This window comes from Musa acuminata, chromosome BXJ3-9 (genome assembly GCF_036884655.1).
Source record: "Musa acuminata AAA Group cultivar baxijiao chromosome BXJ3-9, Cavendish_Baxijiao_AAA, whole genome shotgun sequence".
Lineage (NCBI taxonomy): Eukaryota > Viridiplantae > Streptophyta > Magnoliopsida > Zingiberales > Musaceae > Musa > Musa acuminata.
In genome coordinates, this window is record NC_088357.1 from 13,345,576 (window position 1) to 13,362,505 (window position 16,930).

General features: G+C 38.1%; 4 protein-coding genes across 5 annotated transcripts; 1 reads left to right on the forward strand and 3 right to left on the reverse strand.

The window, feature by feature from the left end:
- Positions 1 to 464: 464 nt before the first annotated feature.
- LOC135648632 (protein TIFY 10c-like) lies at positions 465 to 1,808 on the reverse strand. Its single transcript, XM_065166500.1, has 5 exons — positions 1,486 to 1,808; positions 1,273 to 1,411; positions 990 to 1,189; positions 819 to 876; positions 465 to 734 (listed from the first exon to the last, which is right to left on the reverse strand). Exons 1-5 carry the CDS (start codon positions 1,640 to 1,642, stop codon positions 593 to 595), a joined length of 696 nt encoding a protein of 231 aa, XP_065022572.1. The 5' UTR covers positions 1,643 to 1,808; the 3' UTR covers positions 465 to 592.
- A 2,387-nt stretch (positions 1,809 to 4,195) lies between these two features.
- On the reverse strand, positions 4,196 to 6,531 carry LOC135648633 (uncharacterized). Of its 2 annotated transcripts, none has more exons than XM_065166502.1 (3): positions 6,297 to 6,531; positions 4,761 to 4,831; positions 4,196 to 4,666 (listed from the first exon to the last, which is right to left on the reverse strand). In XM_065166502.1, the coding sequence occupies exons 1-3, from the start codon at positions 6,430 to 6,432 to the stop codon at positions 4,343 to 4,345; spliced, it is 531 nt and encodes a 176-aa protein (XP_065022574.1). In that variant the 5' UTR covers positions 6,433 to 6,531; the 3' UTR covers positions 4,196 to 4,342. The 2 variants fall into 2 exon arrangements, with proteins under 2 accessions (XP_065022574.1, XP_065022573.1); XM_065166501.1 differs by having other exon boundaries at positions 4,761 to 4,882; positions 6,297 to 6,527.
- Positions 6,532 to 7,295: 764 nt separating this feature from the next.
- On the reverse strand, positions 7,296 to 12,066 carry LOC135648359 (probable polygalacturonase). The gene is made up of 5 exons (XM_065165993.1): positions 11,449 to 12,066; positions 10,939 to 11,059; positions 9,487 to 9,735; positions 8,945 to 9,098; positions 7,296 to 8,001 (listed from the first exon to the last, which is right to left on the reverse strand). The coding sequence occupies exons 1-5, from the start codon at positions 11,872 to 11,874 to the stop codon at positions 7,476 to 7,478; spliced, it is 1,476 nt and encodes a 491-aa protein (XP_065022065.1). The 5' UTR covers positions 11,875 to 12,066; the 3' UTR covers positions 7,296 to 7,475.
- A 2,433-nt stretch (positions 12,067 to 14,499) lies between these two features.
- On the forward strand, positions 14,500 to 16,702 carry LOC103998295 (photosystem I chlorophyll a/b-binding protein 6, chloroplastic). Its single transcript, XM_009419734.3, has 5 exons — positions 14,500 to 14,647; positions 14,760 to 14,921; positions 15,010 to 15,047; positions 15,204 to 15,718; positions 16,450 to 16,702. The coding sequence occupies exons 1-5, from the start codon at positions 14,601 to 14,603 to the stop codon at positions 16,465 to 16,467; spliced, it is 780 nt and encodes a 259-aa protein (XP_009418009.1). The 5' UTR covers positions 14,500 to 14,600; the 3' UTR covers positions 16,468 to 16,702.
- The last annotated feature ends 228 nt before the right edge of the window (positions 16,703 to 16,930 follow it).

A 16,930-nucleotide genomic window follows, 5' to 3' on the forward strand; every position in this document is an offset into this window, starting at 1 on the left:
CATCTCGTGGATCATGCATTTGAATTGTTAGATAAACATTAAATTATAATTAATATAAAGGACGACCAAATATATTTCGCTTTGATGGCTTGCACATTTGATATCGACACGAGTCTCATGTGCTGGAATCGTCCTTTTTAATTAATTATCCAATAAGAATTATGATCGCCAATTTTGATCTCCATTATTCATTCACTAAATGTAAATGTATGGATGAAGCCACCTAAGGATATTAAGAAACTGGTTAGGATCAAAAGTATGATATTGAATAGGTTGCTATGTGTGAAAATATTATAAGCGAATTCATTTGATCTGGGAAGAAGATAGACCCTTACTAACTGTTGTCAACTGGAAATTTTAGTTGGTAAAGACTTGGAGACAAAAATACTTGGCTTCACTACTTACCCTTTAGAAATATATATATATATATATATATATGTAGTACAATACATGAACAATAATAAGCTTGCAATGCACAACCAATATTAAATTAGCATCAATGAACCTTAAAGACATGTTTAATCCCTGCAAAATAACAGATAAATTTTCTTCCTCGAACAATATCTTCCTGGCCCTCCTGTTGCTTCTCGAGCTATCTGCTGCTCTCAGAACTGTGTTCTTGCTTCGGAGCTCGTCGCCCCAAGCCGAGCCAGGAACGGCTTCCTCCTTGCTTCGCCACATCCGGCAATGCTGGGAGGACTCCATGGACTTGATATGGTGCCTCGGTGTTGATCCTGAGAACGAAGAACACGTAAGCTTTCGAGTGCATGCAGTACACAGCTGATGAAGCAGAAGATTGATGAGGGACGACTGCTCACCGATCCTTCCTCTTCTCCAGGAACCGATGAAGAGAGTTCCTTCTGGCTATGGGCATATCTGCTTCCAACAAAAGAAAGATCGAGCACACAACCACATCAAGCAGCCTGCAGTGTTGACACTGCATCAACTGCTGGAAACGATGAAGGGAACAAGATCACGAGAAGCATTACCCTGGGCGGGCTTTGGCAGGCCGTGCAGCGCCGGTAGCTGACTACCGGAGGTCGACGAGAAGAGCACGAGATTTGGAGCTGCAGTGCAGGTCTCTTTGCCTGCCATCTGTTCCAGATCTTTGGCCTTGTCTTCTGGGAAATGATCGAAAACAAGCACCTTTCCGCCGTAAAAGATCGTCAGCTGGGCCTTCTCCATCTCCCTAAAGCAGTCGCAACAATAACGTAGTCAACTGCCTGAGATGTAAAGCTAATAACTGAAGTAAATGGCCTGAAGTTGTCGTACTTGTTGCTTGCAGATTCCTCCGTGACCGGAGGAACAGCAGGTTTTGGAGCATGTTGGTCTGCGCCATGGTCGGTATGGTCTTCAGCGAACACACTAACTCCAGGTAGCAAACTCAAGGTGGTGGGAGCCCGGTGCTTCTCTACACAAAAGAAATATAGAGATGTCAATTTCGAGTCACAAGAAGAAGAGGGGGAGAAGGAGAAGAGATGTCACCTGTAAGTTGGTGGCCAAGAGGCCATGGGGACATGTCAAGGCCAATGGTACCCAAGCTGCCCTTCTTCTTCAAGTACTGATTCAAGAGGCTGCAGGTGATTGAGAACTGGGACTTCTCCCCGGCCTTCGCACCTCTTTTTCCCATCTTCTCTGCCATTTCTCTCTCTCTCTCTCTCTCTCTCTCTCTCTCTCTCTCCCCTACTACTCCTCTAATATTGTTTGTGTTGTTTATATATGTTCCTCTAAAATTGTGTTGTTTATATATGTATGTATGTATGAGACACCCAAGAGTACCTGTTCTTCCGCATCCGTCTCTGCTTCTGTGTTGTAGTGCCTTGTACTCTGGCTCTTGTTTGGTGGGAGAGGAAGAGCGGGTGAGGAAGAGTTAAGAAGGCACGTGGTTCTTTTCAACAATTTGGCAAAGAACGAAGGATAAGAAAGAACAACAGGACAAATCTCTCTCTCTCTCTCTCTCTCTCTCTCTCTCTCTCTCTCTCTCTCTGTAGACAAAGTCGTGTACACAGATATAAAATATGCATTGGTGGTGACACCGACGTCGAAAACCTTCCATTGCACACAAGAAGGTGAGATGAAACCCACTGTTTTTACTGATTTATTTTCCGTTTACTCTGCCTTTGTTACAACTACAAGGAGCAATCATATGTGCAAACTCTCAAAAGAAGGATTTCCCTAAGAAAAGAGAATACAGAAAACAATCTTCGGGCTGTGGGGACATCCTTTTTCTTTATGGACTTTTTTTTGGCTCCAAAGAATAATGTCAAGTCATGGAGGAGGGGATTAAACTAAAGAAAAGAGTAGAAGTGTTCTTCGTTGGGCTCTTGGTGGCCTTCCTCGCGGCTTCCTTGGGTTCCTTCCTTGCGGCTTCCTTGCGATGTCGGCATCCACAGGATTCACGTGTTCCATGCAATGTTTTCTGATGAATAAAGATGCAATCAATGAAAGAAGATATTTCTTTTGGGGGCTTGCACATCTCCAGCTGCAAGCTACAACACAAATTTATGGGGTCACACATTGAGATAATGAAGTTTGATGGGCACATGAACTTGGTATCAACTCGATTGTACTTCCAAACATGAAATACTGCTGATCCAGATCTGATGGAGGTGGTAGGCATATAGCCCAAGTAATACGAAACATCAAGTGCTTCAGATCATGCAAACTATGGCTAATTTAGTTTCACCACCTCCTGAATCTAAAAGGTTGAATTCTCAAGCTTCACAGAAATATCTGCTAACTCATAAAGAACAGATTGATTTGGAAAAAACCACTAAATATTTCTATCACTTGTCCTAAGGTATCAAAACGGATAATAAAACTTGGCTGAGCATAATAGGGCCAAGAACAATTATTCATGGGAGATTTTTTTATCACAGAGTAGACGAAGCTAAAATTTAGCAAGTTGAGTGTTCGACCTTTCATCAAATATTTGAAGATTTTCCAAGGGTTTGATGGCAGTTCCGAACATAGTAGGACCGAGTGCAATGATTCATGGGGAAATGCCGACATAGACTTCGTCATCTCCTCAGCCTACAAATTTCTAAGTCAAATAAAGAATTGTCAGTGACATGACAAATCATATTCATTGCTTCAAACATGCATAGTTCAACATGTTATCGCTCATCACAAATTTATCTGAACAATCAACAGACGTGCACAGTATGGTGACCAGTATGGCGAAAAGATAAACAAACGATAGGAGAGGAACATAGATGCATACCACAGGGAACCTTAATGGGACCATTGACGTTGAACATGTGATCCCACATGGCACAATATCACAATGTCTTCTCAATCATGGCATCTGATCTCTGACGATCGGTGACATGCGAGTCCAAAAGTTGATAACTTGTAGGGTTCTTCACTGTCAATGCACTGTGCTATAAGAAGGTGCCCAACATGAGCCCCACTCATTGATACAGTGATATAAAGGAGTTTTGATCCAATCCTAGGCCATGTACATTCCCATTCATCCAATTGTAATAACACTTGAAAAGATTACAAAGAAGCAGACATGGCAATCACATTCACATACTTTACAGGTTCTGCCTATACTCCATAAGGCCATTCAAGCACCAGTCAGCTATAAGAGACAAACACAAATACAAATTCCAGAAATTGTAACCATATATGTCAAAAATGATCAGAGAATGGAACAAATACGAATCCACATTGAACAGTAGGCATATATGAGAAAAAAACAAGTGCTTTGAAAAATCCATATGTAATAAAAAATTAATTTAGATCTATCAGTTGAACTTTCTTTTTGGATAGGGATAATATAGAGAAGAATAAGAGACAGATGAGAATATGAGAATATCTTATAATATAAAAGGCAATTGAATAACAAATTTCTAAGTTTGTTATTGGAAACTATAAAACCTTGAGATATATTCAGATAAACTCAAGTAGAAGATTTTAAATAGCAAAATTCAAATGTGGATATAAAAATATAAGAAGCATTCGGGTTTTCATCATATCTGGCACCACTTAGATGTGGAAACTGACTCCCACAGATGCTATCTAACTAGCTTTAACCCTTGTCATGCCACATTCTTCTCATGATACCGTTCAACTAATTGTCTGATTGATTCACATCTTAATATAATACCTTTGGAACTTTGAGAGGGGGGGGGAATATATCTAAGCATGCGTTTAATACTTCCAACCACTAAAACATAAAGCACAATGATTGGACAAACATATCATAAAGAGTTTTTGTTTATGAAAAGCAGAATAATATCACAGATAACCTCTACCATGAGAGAACACCCAACCTCCACTTAGAAAGTGGAGAAGAATTCCCTTGGACAGAGGGCAAAGCACAAGGATCTGTTTTCTATTTGGAAGTTATGAGGTAGTTCAGGAAAGGCTCAGCTTTCGGATAGTGAGGCTTGAGCTCATCAAGTGTGGCTAATTCATTGTCGTCGAATTGAAACGCTGGGGCACAAGTCACACCAACCAGAGAATAGTGCAGCTCAGGATCCCGGCTGCTGGTTTTGACAAGAACACTGCCATCATCAGGAGAGGACTCAACATCCAAGGTAAGGAAAGCACCAAACCACACATTTGGTGGCACTGTATACTGGGGGCAATGACCCGCTTCCAGGTCTCGACCTATGATGGTCAACTTTACCTGGCCATCATCTAGTAGTTCAAACACCTGGTTCATGACCAATTCACAAAGGGAGAACATATTTAGTTTCATATGAACGGTGCATTTTAGCAAACAAGTCAAAATAAGGAAGCTGATGTACCGTGAGAGGTTCTCCCATGTAGAAGTGCCAGGTCTCGGCACAAGGGATACGATGGAGATGAGCAACATTCCCTGATGGAAGCAAGAAGTAGATAGCTGAGCTCACAGCACGATCCACGTTGTCTGATCAGATTTCAATTAGCAGCAGTAGACAAACAGGAAACTAGAACAACTAAAATCATAATCAGCAATATTTCTCCCGAAAACTAATAACTTGAAGTTTGGTCTTATAAAATTCATCACTAGTCACACTATAAGTGGTCACAAGTGCCTGGTCTGTCAAATTCCAGAGTTGATACATGATTCATCTTAAATAAATATGTTTCAAAAGGAATTATGAAAGAAATTCACAACCAAATTCTCCAAAAACAAGGATGTTGATATTTTCATGCTAATGTGGATCTTATATGTGGCCAAATACTCTATATATGCAATGATACTGGGAGTCCATATGGTCTTCAACAAGGCGATTATATGACTATGTCTACTTATGTGGCTTCATATAGTTTTAGAAAATTATGATGAACACATCAAGGAATTATGGAAGGACAGAAAGTCTCAGAAAAGGGTTACGTTAGTTCCAAAATGATAATCATGGTGTCTAGCAGTAACATATGCAGCAAAATGAATCAGAGAATCTTTTTTGGGAAAACTAAATATTTTGTTTTCAGGTCTCCTTCAACAAGGCGATCATATGACCATGTCTACTTATGGGGCTGCATATACTTTTAGAAAATTATGATGAACACATCAAGAAATTATGGAAGGAAAGAAAGTCTCAGAAAAAGGGTTACTTGAGTTCCGAAATGATAATCATGGTGTCTAGCAGTAAATATGCAGCAAAATGAATCAGAGAATCTTTTTTGGGAAAACTAAATATTTTCTTTTAAGGTCGATGATGTAAAAAACTATAAATTTACAAAGACATCCATAAGAAAAGATGATATTATATTGTATGTGGCTTCACTATCATTTATCAACCAAGGAAGCAAGATGAAAATAACTGGCAAGGTCAATCCAAGGACAGAAAGATCTGTGCGAGAAGTAAGGATAAAACAAAGGGCTTTCTTGATCTTGTTTCTCATTTTTCCCCTTAATACATGAGATCAAGCCAAATATTTGAGGAGGTAAGATGGATAGGAAGATCTGTGCCAGGTGTATACGAAAAAAAGAAAAAACTCCCTTGGACATAGGAACTAATAATTTCCTTTGATCTTATTTTCCTTCGCCGTTGTTACATGTAACCAAAACAGTCCTCTTGGAATAAATCATCTGATAGGTCTACATACAAACACAGGTAATGTCATTTCTGCTACATGAGCATCCGTCTTCAACTTGTCAAATCGCATCCTATTTCACCCTAATATGCTCCGATTCTAAACCTAAACCCATAATCAAAACCCTCAACAAGCTTCCCAAAGAATTCAGTTGCTTCTGTTGATTCCAGCACTCGTGTGACGTCTCACTAATCCATAAATATTAATGGAGCGAAGAGATTATGATCCAAGGAACCTGGTGAAGAACGGTAAGTGCTTACATTGGGGTGGGAGCTGAGATTTGGAGAGTGTGATGGAGGAGTCCCTGAAGGTCTCCAAGTAGAAGCCACCGTCGGGGTGAGGCTGTAGATTCAACAGAGCTGCGACCTCCGACGCTTTCTTCTTCGGTGAACCCATTCCTTAGTGTTCGGCAATCGGCACAAGCAATGTTTCCGACCAATGGAAGGGGAAAACTTAGTCCGTAAAGTTGGCTCGAAGACCGCGAACGGCGAATTGGTTGGGTTCGACCCAATGCCCGAGTTGAGCTCCGCTTTATATATATATATATATATATATATATATATATATATATATATATATATATATATATATATATATATATATATATATATATATATAATCTTTTTCATCTTTAACCTGTCAAATGAGGAGGTGTTGGATTTGATGGGTGTTTTCCAAAATTCCTTCTCTGAAAGAGAGATGGTCACAACTTCATCTGCGTTTGAATCCTTCCAAGAGATATATTATTTCTCTTGTTCCTTCTGATGATCGAAAAATAAAAAATAATTGATATATTTAAAATAATTATGTATTTATAAATTATCATCTCAATTCATTCCAGTAAGATTTTATTCTTAAACAAAAAATTATTTTTTGATTTATTTTATTTATTCCATAATTAAAACGATATATATATATATATATATATATATATATATATATATATATATATATATATATATATATATATATATATATATATATATATATATATATATATATAACCAATATATGATACAGAGTGTTAAAGATTTTTCTGTCATAAAAGAAAATATTAAACATTCTAGAATCTTTATCTTGGAGAACAAGAAAAAGAAAACTAAAAGAAAAAGCATCTTGCTTCTTCTCGCTGATAGAATATTTATAAAGGTAATAAGAAACTGAAGCAATACATCGAAAAAATAAATAAATCTCTTTTGCAAGGAGATTCTTATTTACCTAATCATTTAAGAGTAGAGAAGATGAAAGGCAAAGCAAACTAGTACAAGATGACAGAGCAATGATCATTCCAAGAGCTGAAAATTTCATATCCATACAAAATGAACACTAAAAAATCCTCTATATTTACAAGCCAGGGTGTGAACAGCTCAATATATGTGCTTGAAAGAGTGTTTGCCACAATGTAGTAACCAATGTTACCATTAACCTAAAAACAAAAATTAAATGTCGTAATCTATGTCTGTGTTGTTCTGTGACAACGATCGCTTTACCAGTCTACCTTGCTCATCATATAGGTCAAGGTTCTCACATGGTGCAGGGAAAATAGACCCTATTACACGACCCTCCACAAAGGAGCACTGGAAGATATGCTTCTTCTTGTAGCTTAAACCAACAGACATATCCTGAAAGCTTACATCCTTGACAGGGATCTCTTCACTGCCGTCGATCCGAACTGGAACACGAACACCCTGGCCATGGATTCCACTATAAGTTATGTTCTTGATTATGGGCACAGCTGCAGGGTCAAAGCCTTCGTCAGGATGCTCATTGTAATCTGTCTTTATCACAATTCCAACACGAACATTATCAAGGGTCACATTTCGATAGAAGATGTTGCGTACATAACCACCTCTCCCTGGGGCTGTCTTTATTCTGATGCCTCGTCTTGACTCCCAAACAATAAGGTTTTCCACTGTGATATTTGAAACTCCACCAGACATCTCACTGCCTATGGATATGCCGGCACTGTGATCAACAAATATAGGTCCAATGAAAATATGAGAATGATAGAAAAGCTTAAAACAGTAGACAATTAAGCTGAGCAGAAATAATCCCACTAATTTCTTCCTTTACCTGCAGACTGTTAATAAAGTTAGAACCTCAATTTAGGACGAGAAACCTATATAAAAATAAGCCAACCTTTCACATAAAATTAAGTCTAACCACAGTATTGAAACCTAAAATTAAGTCTCTGGACCTTATCCTAACAAAGGGTTCACCTTGTCTTACGCTCAAAAACTCAGAGGTGCTTATCCCCTTATTTGTTCTTGTTTTTTGTCCAGTGATTTTCTGTTCAAATCAGAAAAAAAAAAAAACACACACAGGATTATCTTAGAGCTGCAGGAGACCTCCTTCCATTACTTGTCTGCTGATGACAGCAATCTTCCCTGGAGCTACTATTAATTAGTGTCAACAGATTGAAAACAAATTTTAAGTTAGAGGGTAGCTCAGGTTAAAGGGTTAATCTGGACAAGTCCAAAATATTTGTAGTTAAATTGTCTTCCAACAATTGCATCAGGAGATACAGGATGCTCGGAATGTACAGGTGTAAGAGATCATAAATGTCACCTGGTACAGTCAGGCTGGATTGGGAAATTTAGAAATAGTTGTTTATAAATGTTGAGAGATAAACCAAAAATCTTGAACAATGGAGTCTTTATCTCAACATCACCTTTGTCACAGTTAGGAGGGTAAACGTTAGTCAAGATTCCTTATAACCAGTGTACTTCAGTCACTACTTAACCTAATGAAAATTGATAACTGATGGCAAGCATGTCTTTGAAGAAATATATTTTGCAAGAATACACAATGTATCTACAACTTTTTTGGGGGATCAATATGTAACTTTGTCAATTTGTAAGGATATAATTGCACCTACCCATCATGTTAATAGCCAAGGAAATCTTACCTCACCACAGATTGAACAGTGAGATTACGGAGTGTGATGTTAGCAGATGGACGCCCATATGCTATGCCATACTGGTCCCAGCCACTCTTTATGGCCACTGCATCATCACCGACACATATGTAACAGTTCTCTATCAACACATCCTCGCAAGAATCTGCAAAGAGCAAGAGCTGTCAGACTTAGAACAATAGTGGTTAATGAACAAGACTATTATTGAATTCACACAAACTGCAAATTAGATCTGGTTATTATGAATCGGATTGAGTTATTTAATTGATTTTTGGTTGAGAATAAATAACAGGAGCAAATATGTGTCATTGTTTCTATAAGCATTACGAAGAAAGAGTGGTCGTGAGTGGTTAATAACAAAAAGATTCAAGTACTCGATTTACAAATTATCAGTAAGAGATCTGAAAAAAAAACTTATTAAATAAGATGGTTCAGTAAAACAGAAGAAAGATATCTAATGATTAATTTTTCTAAAGTCCACAACGTACTCATCAATACTTATAACAAAATTATGCCCATGGAAGCATGCTTACCTGGGTCAATACCATCTGTGTTTGGAGCTCCGGAAACAGGAGCCAAGATGGTAACATGCGAGATGGTTACATTCTTGCAGTCATAGGGATGCAGTGTCCAAAAAGGGGAGTCACGCAGAGTTATGTTAGAGATGACTATATCCTTGGACCACATGAGCTGCACAAGAGGTCCTCTCGTGTAGTTGAGAATTCTTTTCTTGTATTTCGTCCACCACACTTGACCTTGACCATTTATTGTACCATTATGTCCTGTTTCATACATAAGAAATGCCTTTAAGCAAGCAAGGTGCTTCCACAATGCTTATCGACAATACCTCAATCACAAAAGCATCATTTTCAAGTGGTTCATCAGCCATGAAATCATAAAAAACTATCAGGCATTTAGTTAATATGAGGTTCTAAAAAATTATGACTATAAGATCATACATCTGCAACAACATAGAGACACACCAATTCTAGAAATCAATCCACTCACTGCTTACACTTGTTCAAAAGTTGTTTGACAACACCACCGAAGATATATATATACTAATAAGAAACAGAAAAGCTTTTAATATAAACCTTTCTACATATGTTTTGGTGAATGATTGAAATAAAGCATCATGTTTTCCCATGTATTCATAAAGGACAAAAGTTCATAAATGCTGCAAGAAAGAATAATGACCGAAGAAGTTTAACTTCTTGCAAAACGTTCCCCTTAATGCTGGTGAATCACTGATTGTTAGGTTGTGTGACCTTGTCCTTCTATTACCATGCTATTCCAGGTGATAAACAGCTAGGAGCTCATTGATGTGCATGTGAGGGAAAAGAACAAAACTGAAACTTGGCCTTGAGAGGTTTCTATGAAACCATACTAATTTTTGGAGCAATGTTTCTAACTAAGCTGAACAGAGATGATGAGGTGACAAAATTTTAGAAAATACAACTAGGATATCTGATTTTCAATGGACCATTAAGAAGAATCTTCCTTAGAGCATGTCTTGGAATAAGTTCTTGAAAATGAAGACCACTGACTTAAAGTCTCTTTGACTAAGTGTCTTCAAATCCAGACTTCATGAGTTTTGGTGGTCAACTCTGAGAAATACTTGATGCTTCTATAATTGTAAACTTATTAACTATGCATCACTAATACTTAATGGCCTTTCACCAAAAAAAAAAAAAGAAAAAAGCTTGGCATTTGTGGTATATTAACTAAGTTGTTCATTCTTTGTGATAGTTTAGGTACACATCTGTAAGATGCAACGGGTATCTGCAGAGGTCCATATAGTTTATGAGAAAACAAGAAAACACCTTCTAATTTAGTCTTCCTTATGTGATTAATAAATTGATTTAGGTCACAATTTCCAGTGACTTTAGCTTCTAATTCAGTCTTCCCTCAGAAAAGGATTCACTTTATGAAAAAAACATACGAAGAGAAATATGAAGTGCCACAATAAAAGTAAATGTGCTGACCAGTTATAACAATATCCTTCAGATTTTGACCATGTATGAGGCTTCCATATCGAGGCCCTTTGTGCTCCCGCCCATATCCATATGATGGCAAAGGAGGCATCAGTTGCCAATAACTCTCATCCTGATTAAGAAAAAGCTCGAGTAATTGACAAAAGTGAATAATCATGTGACTATTATATATAATTGGATATTGTGCTTAAACTGAGGATGATGCACAAAATGGCTGCTAGCAGGTTTGGTTCATCACTAGAACATTAAAGAAGATGTATGTAAAACTGAGAAGGAGAACATGAATTCTAATTAAATGAACACCCTGTTTGTTGATGATGACCTACATACCAAATTCTGCATAAACAAGAAGTTGCAAGGTACCATGTGGATCTAGAAATTAAGGCTAGTGTTCATCAACCCTTCCTAAATATCTTCACTGTTATACCTTTTCACTCGATCAGTCCACAACTCACAAGTAATTTATGACAGATAAATAAAGAGAAAAACTAGAATATTTACCTCTATTCCCAGAATCACTGCGCCCTCCGCGAGGAAGAGAGTCATGTGACTGGTGAGATTGAAGGGTGCCGTGAGCCAGAACCCGGGCGGCACGTTGAGCTGCCCGCCCCCCCTGGCCCCAAGCGTCGAAATCGCCTCCACCGCGCGCTCAAACGCCTCGGTGTTGAGAGTCTTCCCGTCCCCAACGCCGCCGAAATCCGTCAAATTGTACGCCACAGGCCGCAGCCTGGGGACCGGCCGCGCCACCGGCCCCCTCCGGAAGAACGCGACGCCGTCCATCGAGCTCAGTTGCCACCCGAACACCAGTGCGAATCCCACGATCCAGAGCACCAAAACCAGCGTCCTGTGGGTGGTGAGCAGTCCCACCAGCCATCGCGGGTGATGCTGCAACGGCAATCTCCACCGGGAGGAAAAGATCTCCACCATGATCTGATCCCAATCAATTCTTCAACAAAGCCCTACGAATCGATCGGATCGTCCACTCTGTTCCACGAGAAGAGATGAACGGACATCAATTGGCAGAAAGCTAGGGTTTTGGCCATGGAAGAAAGGGATCGGAAGTCATAAGACGGGCGGGAGGTGGAGGGAAGTCGAAGGGAAACCGGAGGCGAGTACTATCGAAAGCAAGGAAGACGAGTATTTAAAGTGTGTGAACCTCTTTGCAGCCGTACGATCTTGATCCAACGGTTGGAATCTGCCGGTAAACCATTAGCAAGACCACGGGAGAGGGGATTAGTTAGATTGCCACCGCTTTATTGCTAACCAGCAAGATTTCCTATATTGGCTAAAGGGAGAATCATTAATCTAATTTGAGCAATTAAAGTCCCAAGTTTTGGATCCTAATTTCTATCTCAAGAAGAGTCTCTTCCCTTTATAAAAAGAACAAATTACCTTCATTTTAAGAAGAAGAAACAGTTTTGGTCAAAATCCAATTTGGGGTGAGCCACAATTTAGCTAAATTAGTCCAGTAGATTGGATCAATTATAGTTTCTTTTGGTTGCTGAATAATTTTTTTTTTATTATTATCATTCATTCACAATGAATTGTTACAAGTATTATTAGATTTTTTTTTTTAAAAAAAGAAACCTAAATTTAAGATAAAAGAAAAATCAGAATTTTTGTCATACTATTTTGAATTATGTCAAGAACCTTACAATTCAAAATTCTCAAATAAATTATTTTATAATACCTCAAAACCTGTAGTAAGATGGATAGCTATGGTTAGTGAGAATTTTAATTAATTAAAAATCGACTATAATATTTTTAAATAGAGTTATAATGTTTTGGTTTGATGGTAAAAAAAACATTGTAAGTTCATTGAGAAGCATGGTAAGCGAGAATAACTATATATTTTTTATTATATTTCTTAGAAAATAAAAATAAATATTATAAGATTTCTTAAAATTTGTAGACCTAATTTAGGTAAAAGAAATGATGATAAATTATTCTTTATTTTGAAATACATCAAAATATTCCTAACTCTAATCCCAAATGACTCTCAAAAAGATCATTTATCGAAGCCTTAAGGTATAAAATAAGAAAGATGATTAATATTCATGGGAATTTAAATTAATTAAGGTGAGATTGTGGTGTTTCATGACATGGAATCCTATATGTATAGTTTAATAATAAAAAGACATTAAAATCAGTTCAATTGAACCAAAAATACCGTAATCTCATTGATAAATATTATAAACTAGTTCGGTTTAACACTGAACTAATTAGACCAATTTGGTCTAGTTGGGTATCGGCAAGAATTTTAAAAAATAAAATTATCAATTGTTAATAAGGATATTTTTGTTATTTTAAAAATTTGTCCCTTTATGCATCTTAAAAATGAGGGACGCTATTAGAAAAATGAAGACTTTGGCAATAGAAGAACATGAATATAATATGATTTAAGTCTCTTCCATCCATGTATCTAATACGCCATGTCAGCGTTGACCATTGTCACGTCACCACCAGGTTGTATCAAGTCAGCAGTAACCATTGATACAACAGACTGCGCTGCAGTCTACATCAAATCTACCATTATCATCACTGCCTTATCAATGTTGACCAAGACAAGTCAGCGTTGACCAGTTAAACGTCAACGCTGACCAGAACCTCGACAGCGTTGTGTTGTGTTACGTCCGTTATGACGCAGTTGGTTACACTATAGCTCATATGGAATTTGTCATTTCAGTGTTGTTTGTTGCCACGTTAACATTGACCCCTGCCACATCAGCATGACTGTTGACACAACAGGCCAGTCACCTAGCCAAATCAGTGCAATTTGACTGGATTAACTTAAATCTAGTTGACTCAATCTTGACTTGAATCAAACCTCATCCTGATTGAACCCAAGTCGTGCACCCTAATTGAACCCAAATATTATATGCAGTTAAATTCGACCACATCTTGATTGAGCCCCAGCTAGTGGGGCGTGCCGAATCCATAGGTTGACGTTGGTGCGTCGATCCCAAATCAAGCCCCATGAGCAGGAACAAAATTAGAATATAGATCATTAATAAAACACTTATTTTCCATCTTAGCTTTTCAAACTGACTTATTAATAGTAAAATCTTCTTATAATAGATTTATGATATCACATGATGATGTTGTCAACAATCACTAGGACAAACATACTTTTGCAATAGAAGAACATGAATCTAAAATGATTTAAGTCTCTTCCATCCATTAAATTTATATATGTTTGCAAATAAGCACAATGATCCAATTTAAACACAAAATTGAAGAGAAATGAAATTTGGATTTCCACTTGAAATATTAAAAAAATAAAGTTCCTCAATATGAAGTGAGTTAGTACTAAGTGGTCCAGATGGAATTCAATTTTTCATTATAGATTTTATAAATAATCCAAATTTGTTACTAATTTACTGCAATTATTTCAACCAATTAAAAATAGAAGAAAAAAGAAAAAAAAAAAAAGATATCAACAGCTTGTAGTGAACCAACTTTCTCTACAGTAGAATTTGATTGGATTTAAGGAAAATAAGAACCCTAATTCCTTCCTATCTCTCATCATCACCTTCCAAACACATGTTGGCCTCTCATTGGTTATTGATGCATGGAAGCTAAGTCCTCCCATATCCACACCCCAGTAGATAAAGGTCAGCTCCTCATGGAAAAGTGGAGGTGGTCACTCATCCATGGCACTGGCAATTGCTTCCTCCGCACTCTGCAGTCCCCATCTCAGGTCTGTAGCAGGCTTGCATCCTTCTCTCCTCTGCTTCCTTCTCATTAAGTTCTGCAAGCTGTTTGTTGCCACATTCTAAGTATGCTTGCTATCACATGATGATGGATGGCAGAGTGCAGGCTTCCAAGCCCGTCCCAGGGAACACTAGGGCTTGTTCAAGGTCACCTACTCGCTTACATGCAACTAAAGGAGTGTCCAGTGTGTGCCAGCCACTGCCTCCAGATAGACCTCTATGGTTTCCTGGGAGCTCACCTCCTGAGTGGCTGGATGGCAGGTGAGCTGGTCCTCCATCTTTTTCCAAGTTAGCTTTATCTGGTCTCACAAAATTTAGGTTACTAATGTTTATCTGCGTGGTCATGTAGTCTTCCTGGAGACTTTGGGTTTGATCCTCTTGGGCTAGGTAAGAATTTGGCAAAATCATCATGATGATGTGTTGTTTGCTTGTCGCATTTTAGGGTGCTCCTTTTGTATGATGAAATGCCTCAAAGAACAAAAATGAGAAGAACAGGACCAACACTTGCAATTTCTGATCCTTTGATTGCTGTGGATATTACAGGATCTGACCCTGAGCTACTTCGGTGGTTCGCTCAGGCCGAACTAATGCACAGTAGATGGGCGATGCTTGCTGTCGCCGGCATTCTTATCCCCGAATGCCTAGAGAAGCTTGGATTTATCGAGAACTTCTCATGGTATGATGCTGGGGCTCAGCAGTACTTTGCGGATCCTTTGACATTATTTGTAGTTCAAATGGCTCTGATGGGATGGGTTGAGGGAAGAAGGTGGGCGGACTACCTGAATCCTGGGTGTGTCGATATCGAGCCCAAGTTCCCAAACCGCAAAAATCCCAAGCCTGATGTAGGCTATCCTGGTGGACTGTGGTTTGATTTTATGATGTGGGGTCGCGGGTCACCGGAGCCGGTGATGGTACTGAGGACTAAGGAGATTAAGAATGGCAGATTAGCAATGCTTGCTTTCATGGGATTTTGGTTCCAAGCCATTTACACTAAAGAGGGTCCGCTAGACAATTTAATGGCTCACATCGCTGATCCTGGGCATTGCAACATCTTCTCGGTACTTGATTAAGCCCCTTCTCTTTGTTATATACAAATAAATAGTTCATCCTGGTAAATGATTATACAGACACCTACTAAAATAAGTGAAAATATCCATCGAAGGCCAAAATTTTGAGTGTGCCATGGCATGTACTTAGCAGAGCCAAAGAGTCTAGCCTCCTAAATTGTGAAAACAACAAAAGAACATCCCTATACTGAATCAGTTCAGATTAATTAGTATTACTTGATACATAGGCAAATAAGATTGAACATCTAAAAAATGAGTTCTATAGAAACACAAGTTACATCCCCAATAAAATTTCAAGAGATCAGGTATATAGGCATTCATATAAGAGTCAAGAAGAAAGCATTTTGTAAGCATCTACATGGTCTTCTTTGATTGGCTAAATGCATACATGGACACACTTGTGATTGGGGATGTAGCTTGTGTTTCTACAGAACTCATTTTTTAGATGTTCAATCTTTAAACATGTCAAATATATCAATTTTCTGACTTGTAGGACATCAGTTTTACACTATGTTTGACTTATTTTACACTATGTTTTCTGACTTGTAGGACATCACTCTGTTTTTACAATGAAAAACAGAGTGAGCTGCAATAATTTTGTCAGGCAATTCTCTACATTTTCAAAGCAAAAAAAAATCATATCATAAAGAAATGGCTGGCCCCATTTGTAAATGATTTTACTAGAATCCCACTTTTCTAAGCATGTTATTTTGTGCATGCAGGCATTCGTATCTAATTGACCCTTAGACATGGCACATGATTATGGATGAAAGATTTATTGAAGGCCAAAATATAGATCGGAGATGATAGATGGAGTCAATGTGGAATGTAACAGTGAAATTTGCAACTGATAATCTCTTTGTACAGAGGGTTGTACATGCTTCAACTTTTATGCTGATCTGTCCCAAATGTTCCATCTGTGTCAAACATTGAATCTGATATCCAATAGCAAGATTGCTGAAAGAGTATATTGCAGATTTTGGGCTTGAATCTCACGTTTGTCATTTATCCTTCAAAAAGAAAAAAGGAAGATTGCTGGAACAGCTCTTCGCCACTCATCCTTTGCAAAAGAAGAAAAAAAAAAAGGATTGCTGGAACACCCTTCTCCAATGTGAGTTTCAAGTTGCATTTCTTATTCTTCACTAATCTTTCTGTAGCAGCATTTCTACCCTTGTTTACATGATGACTAGATATATTGTCCTC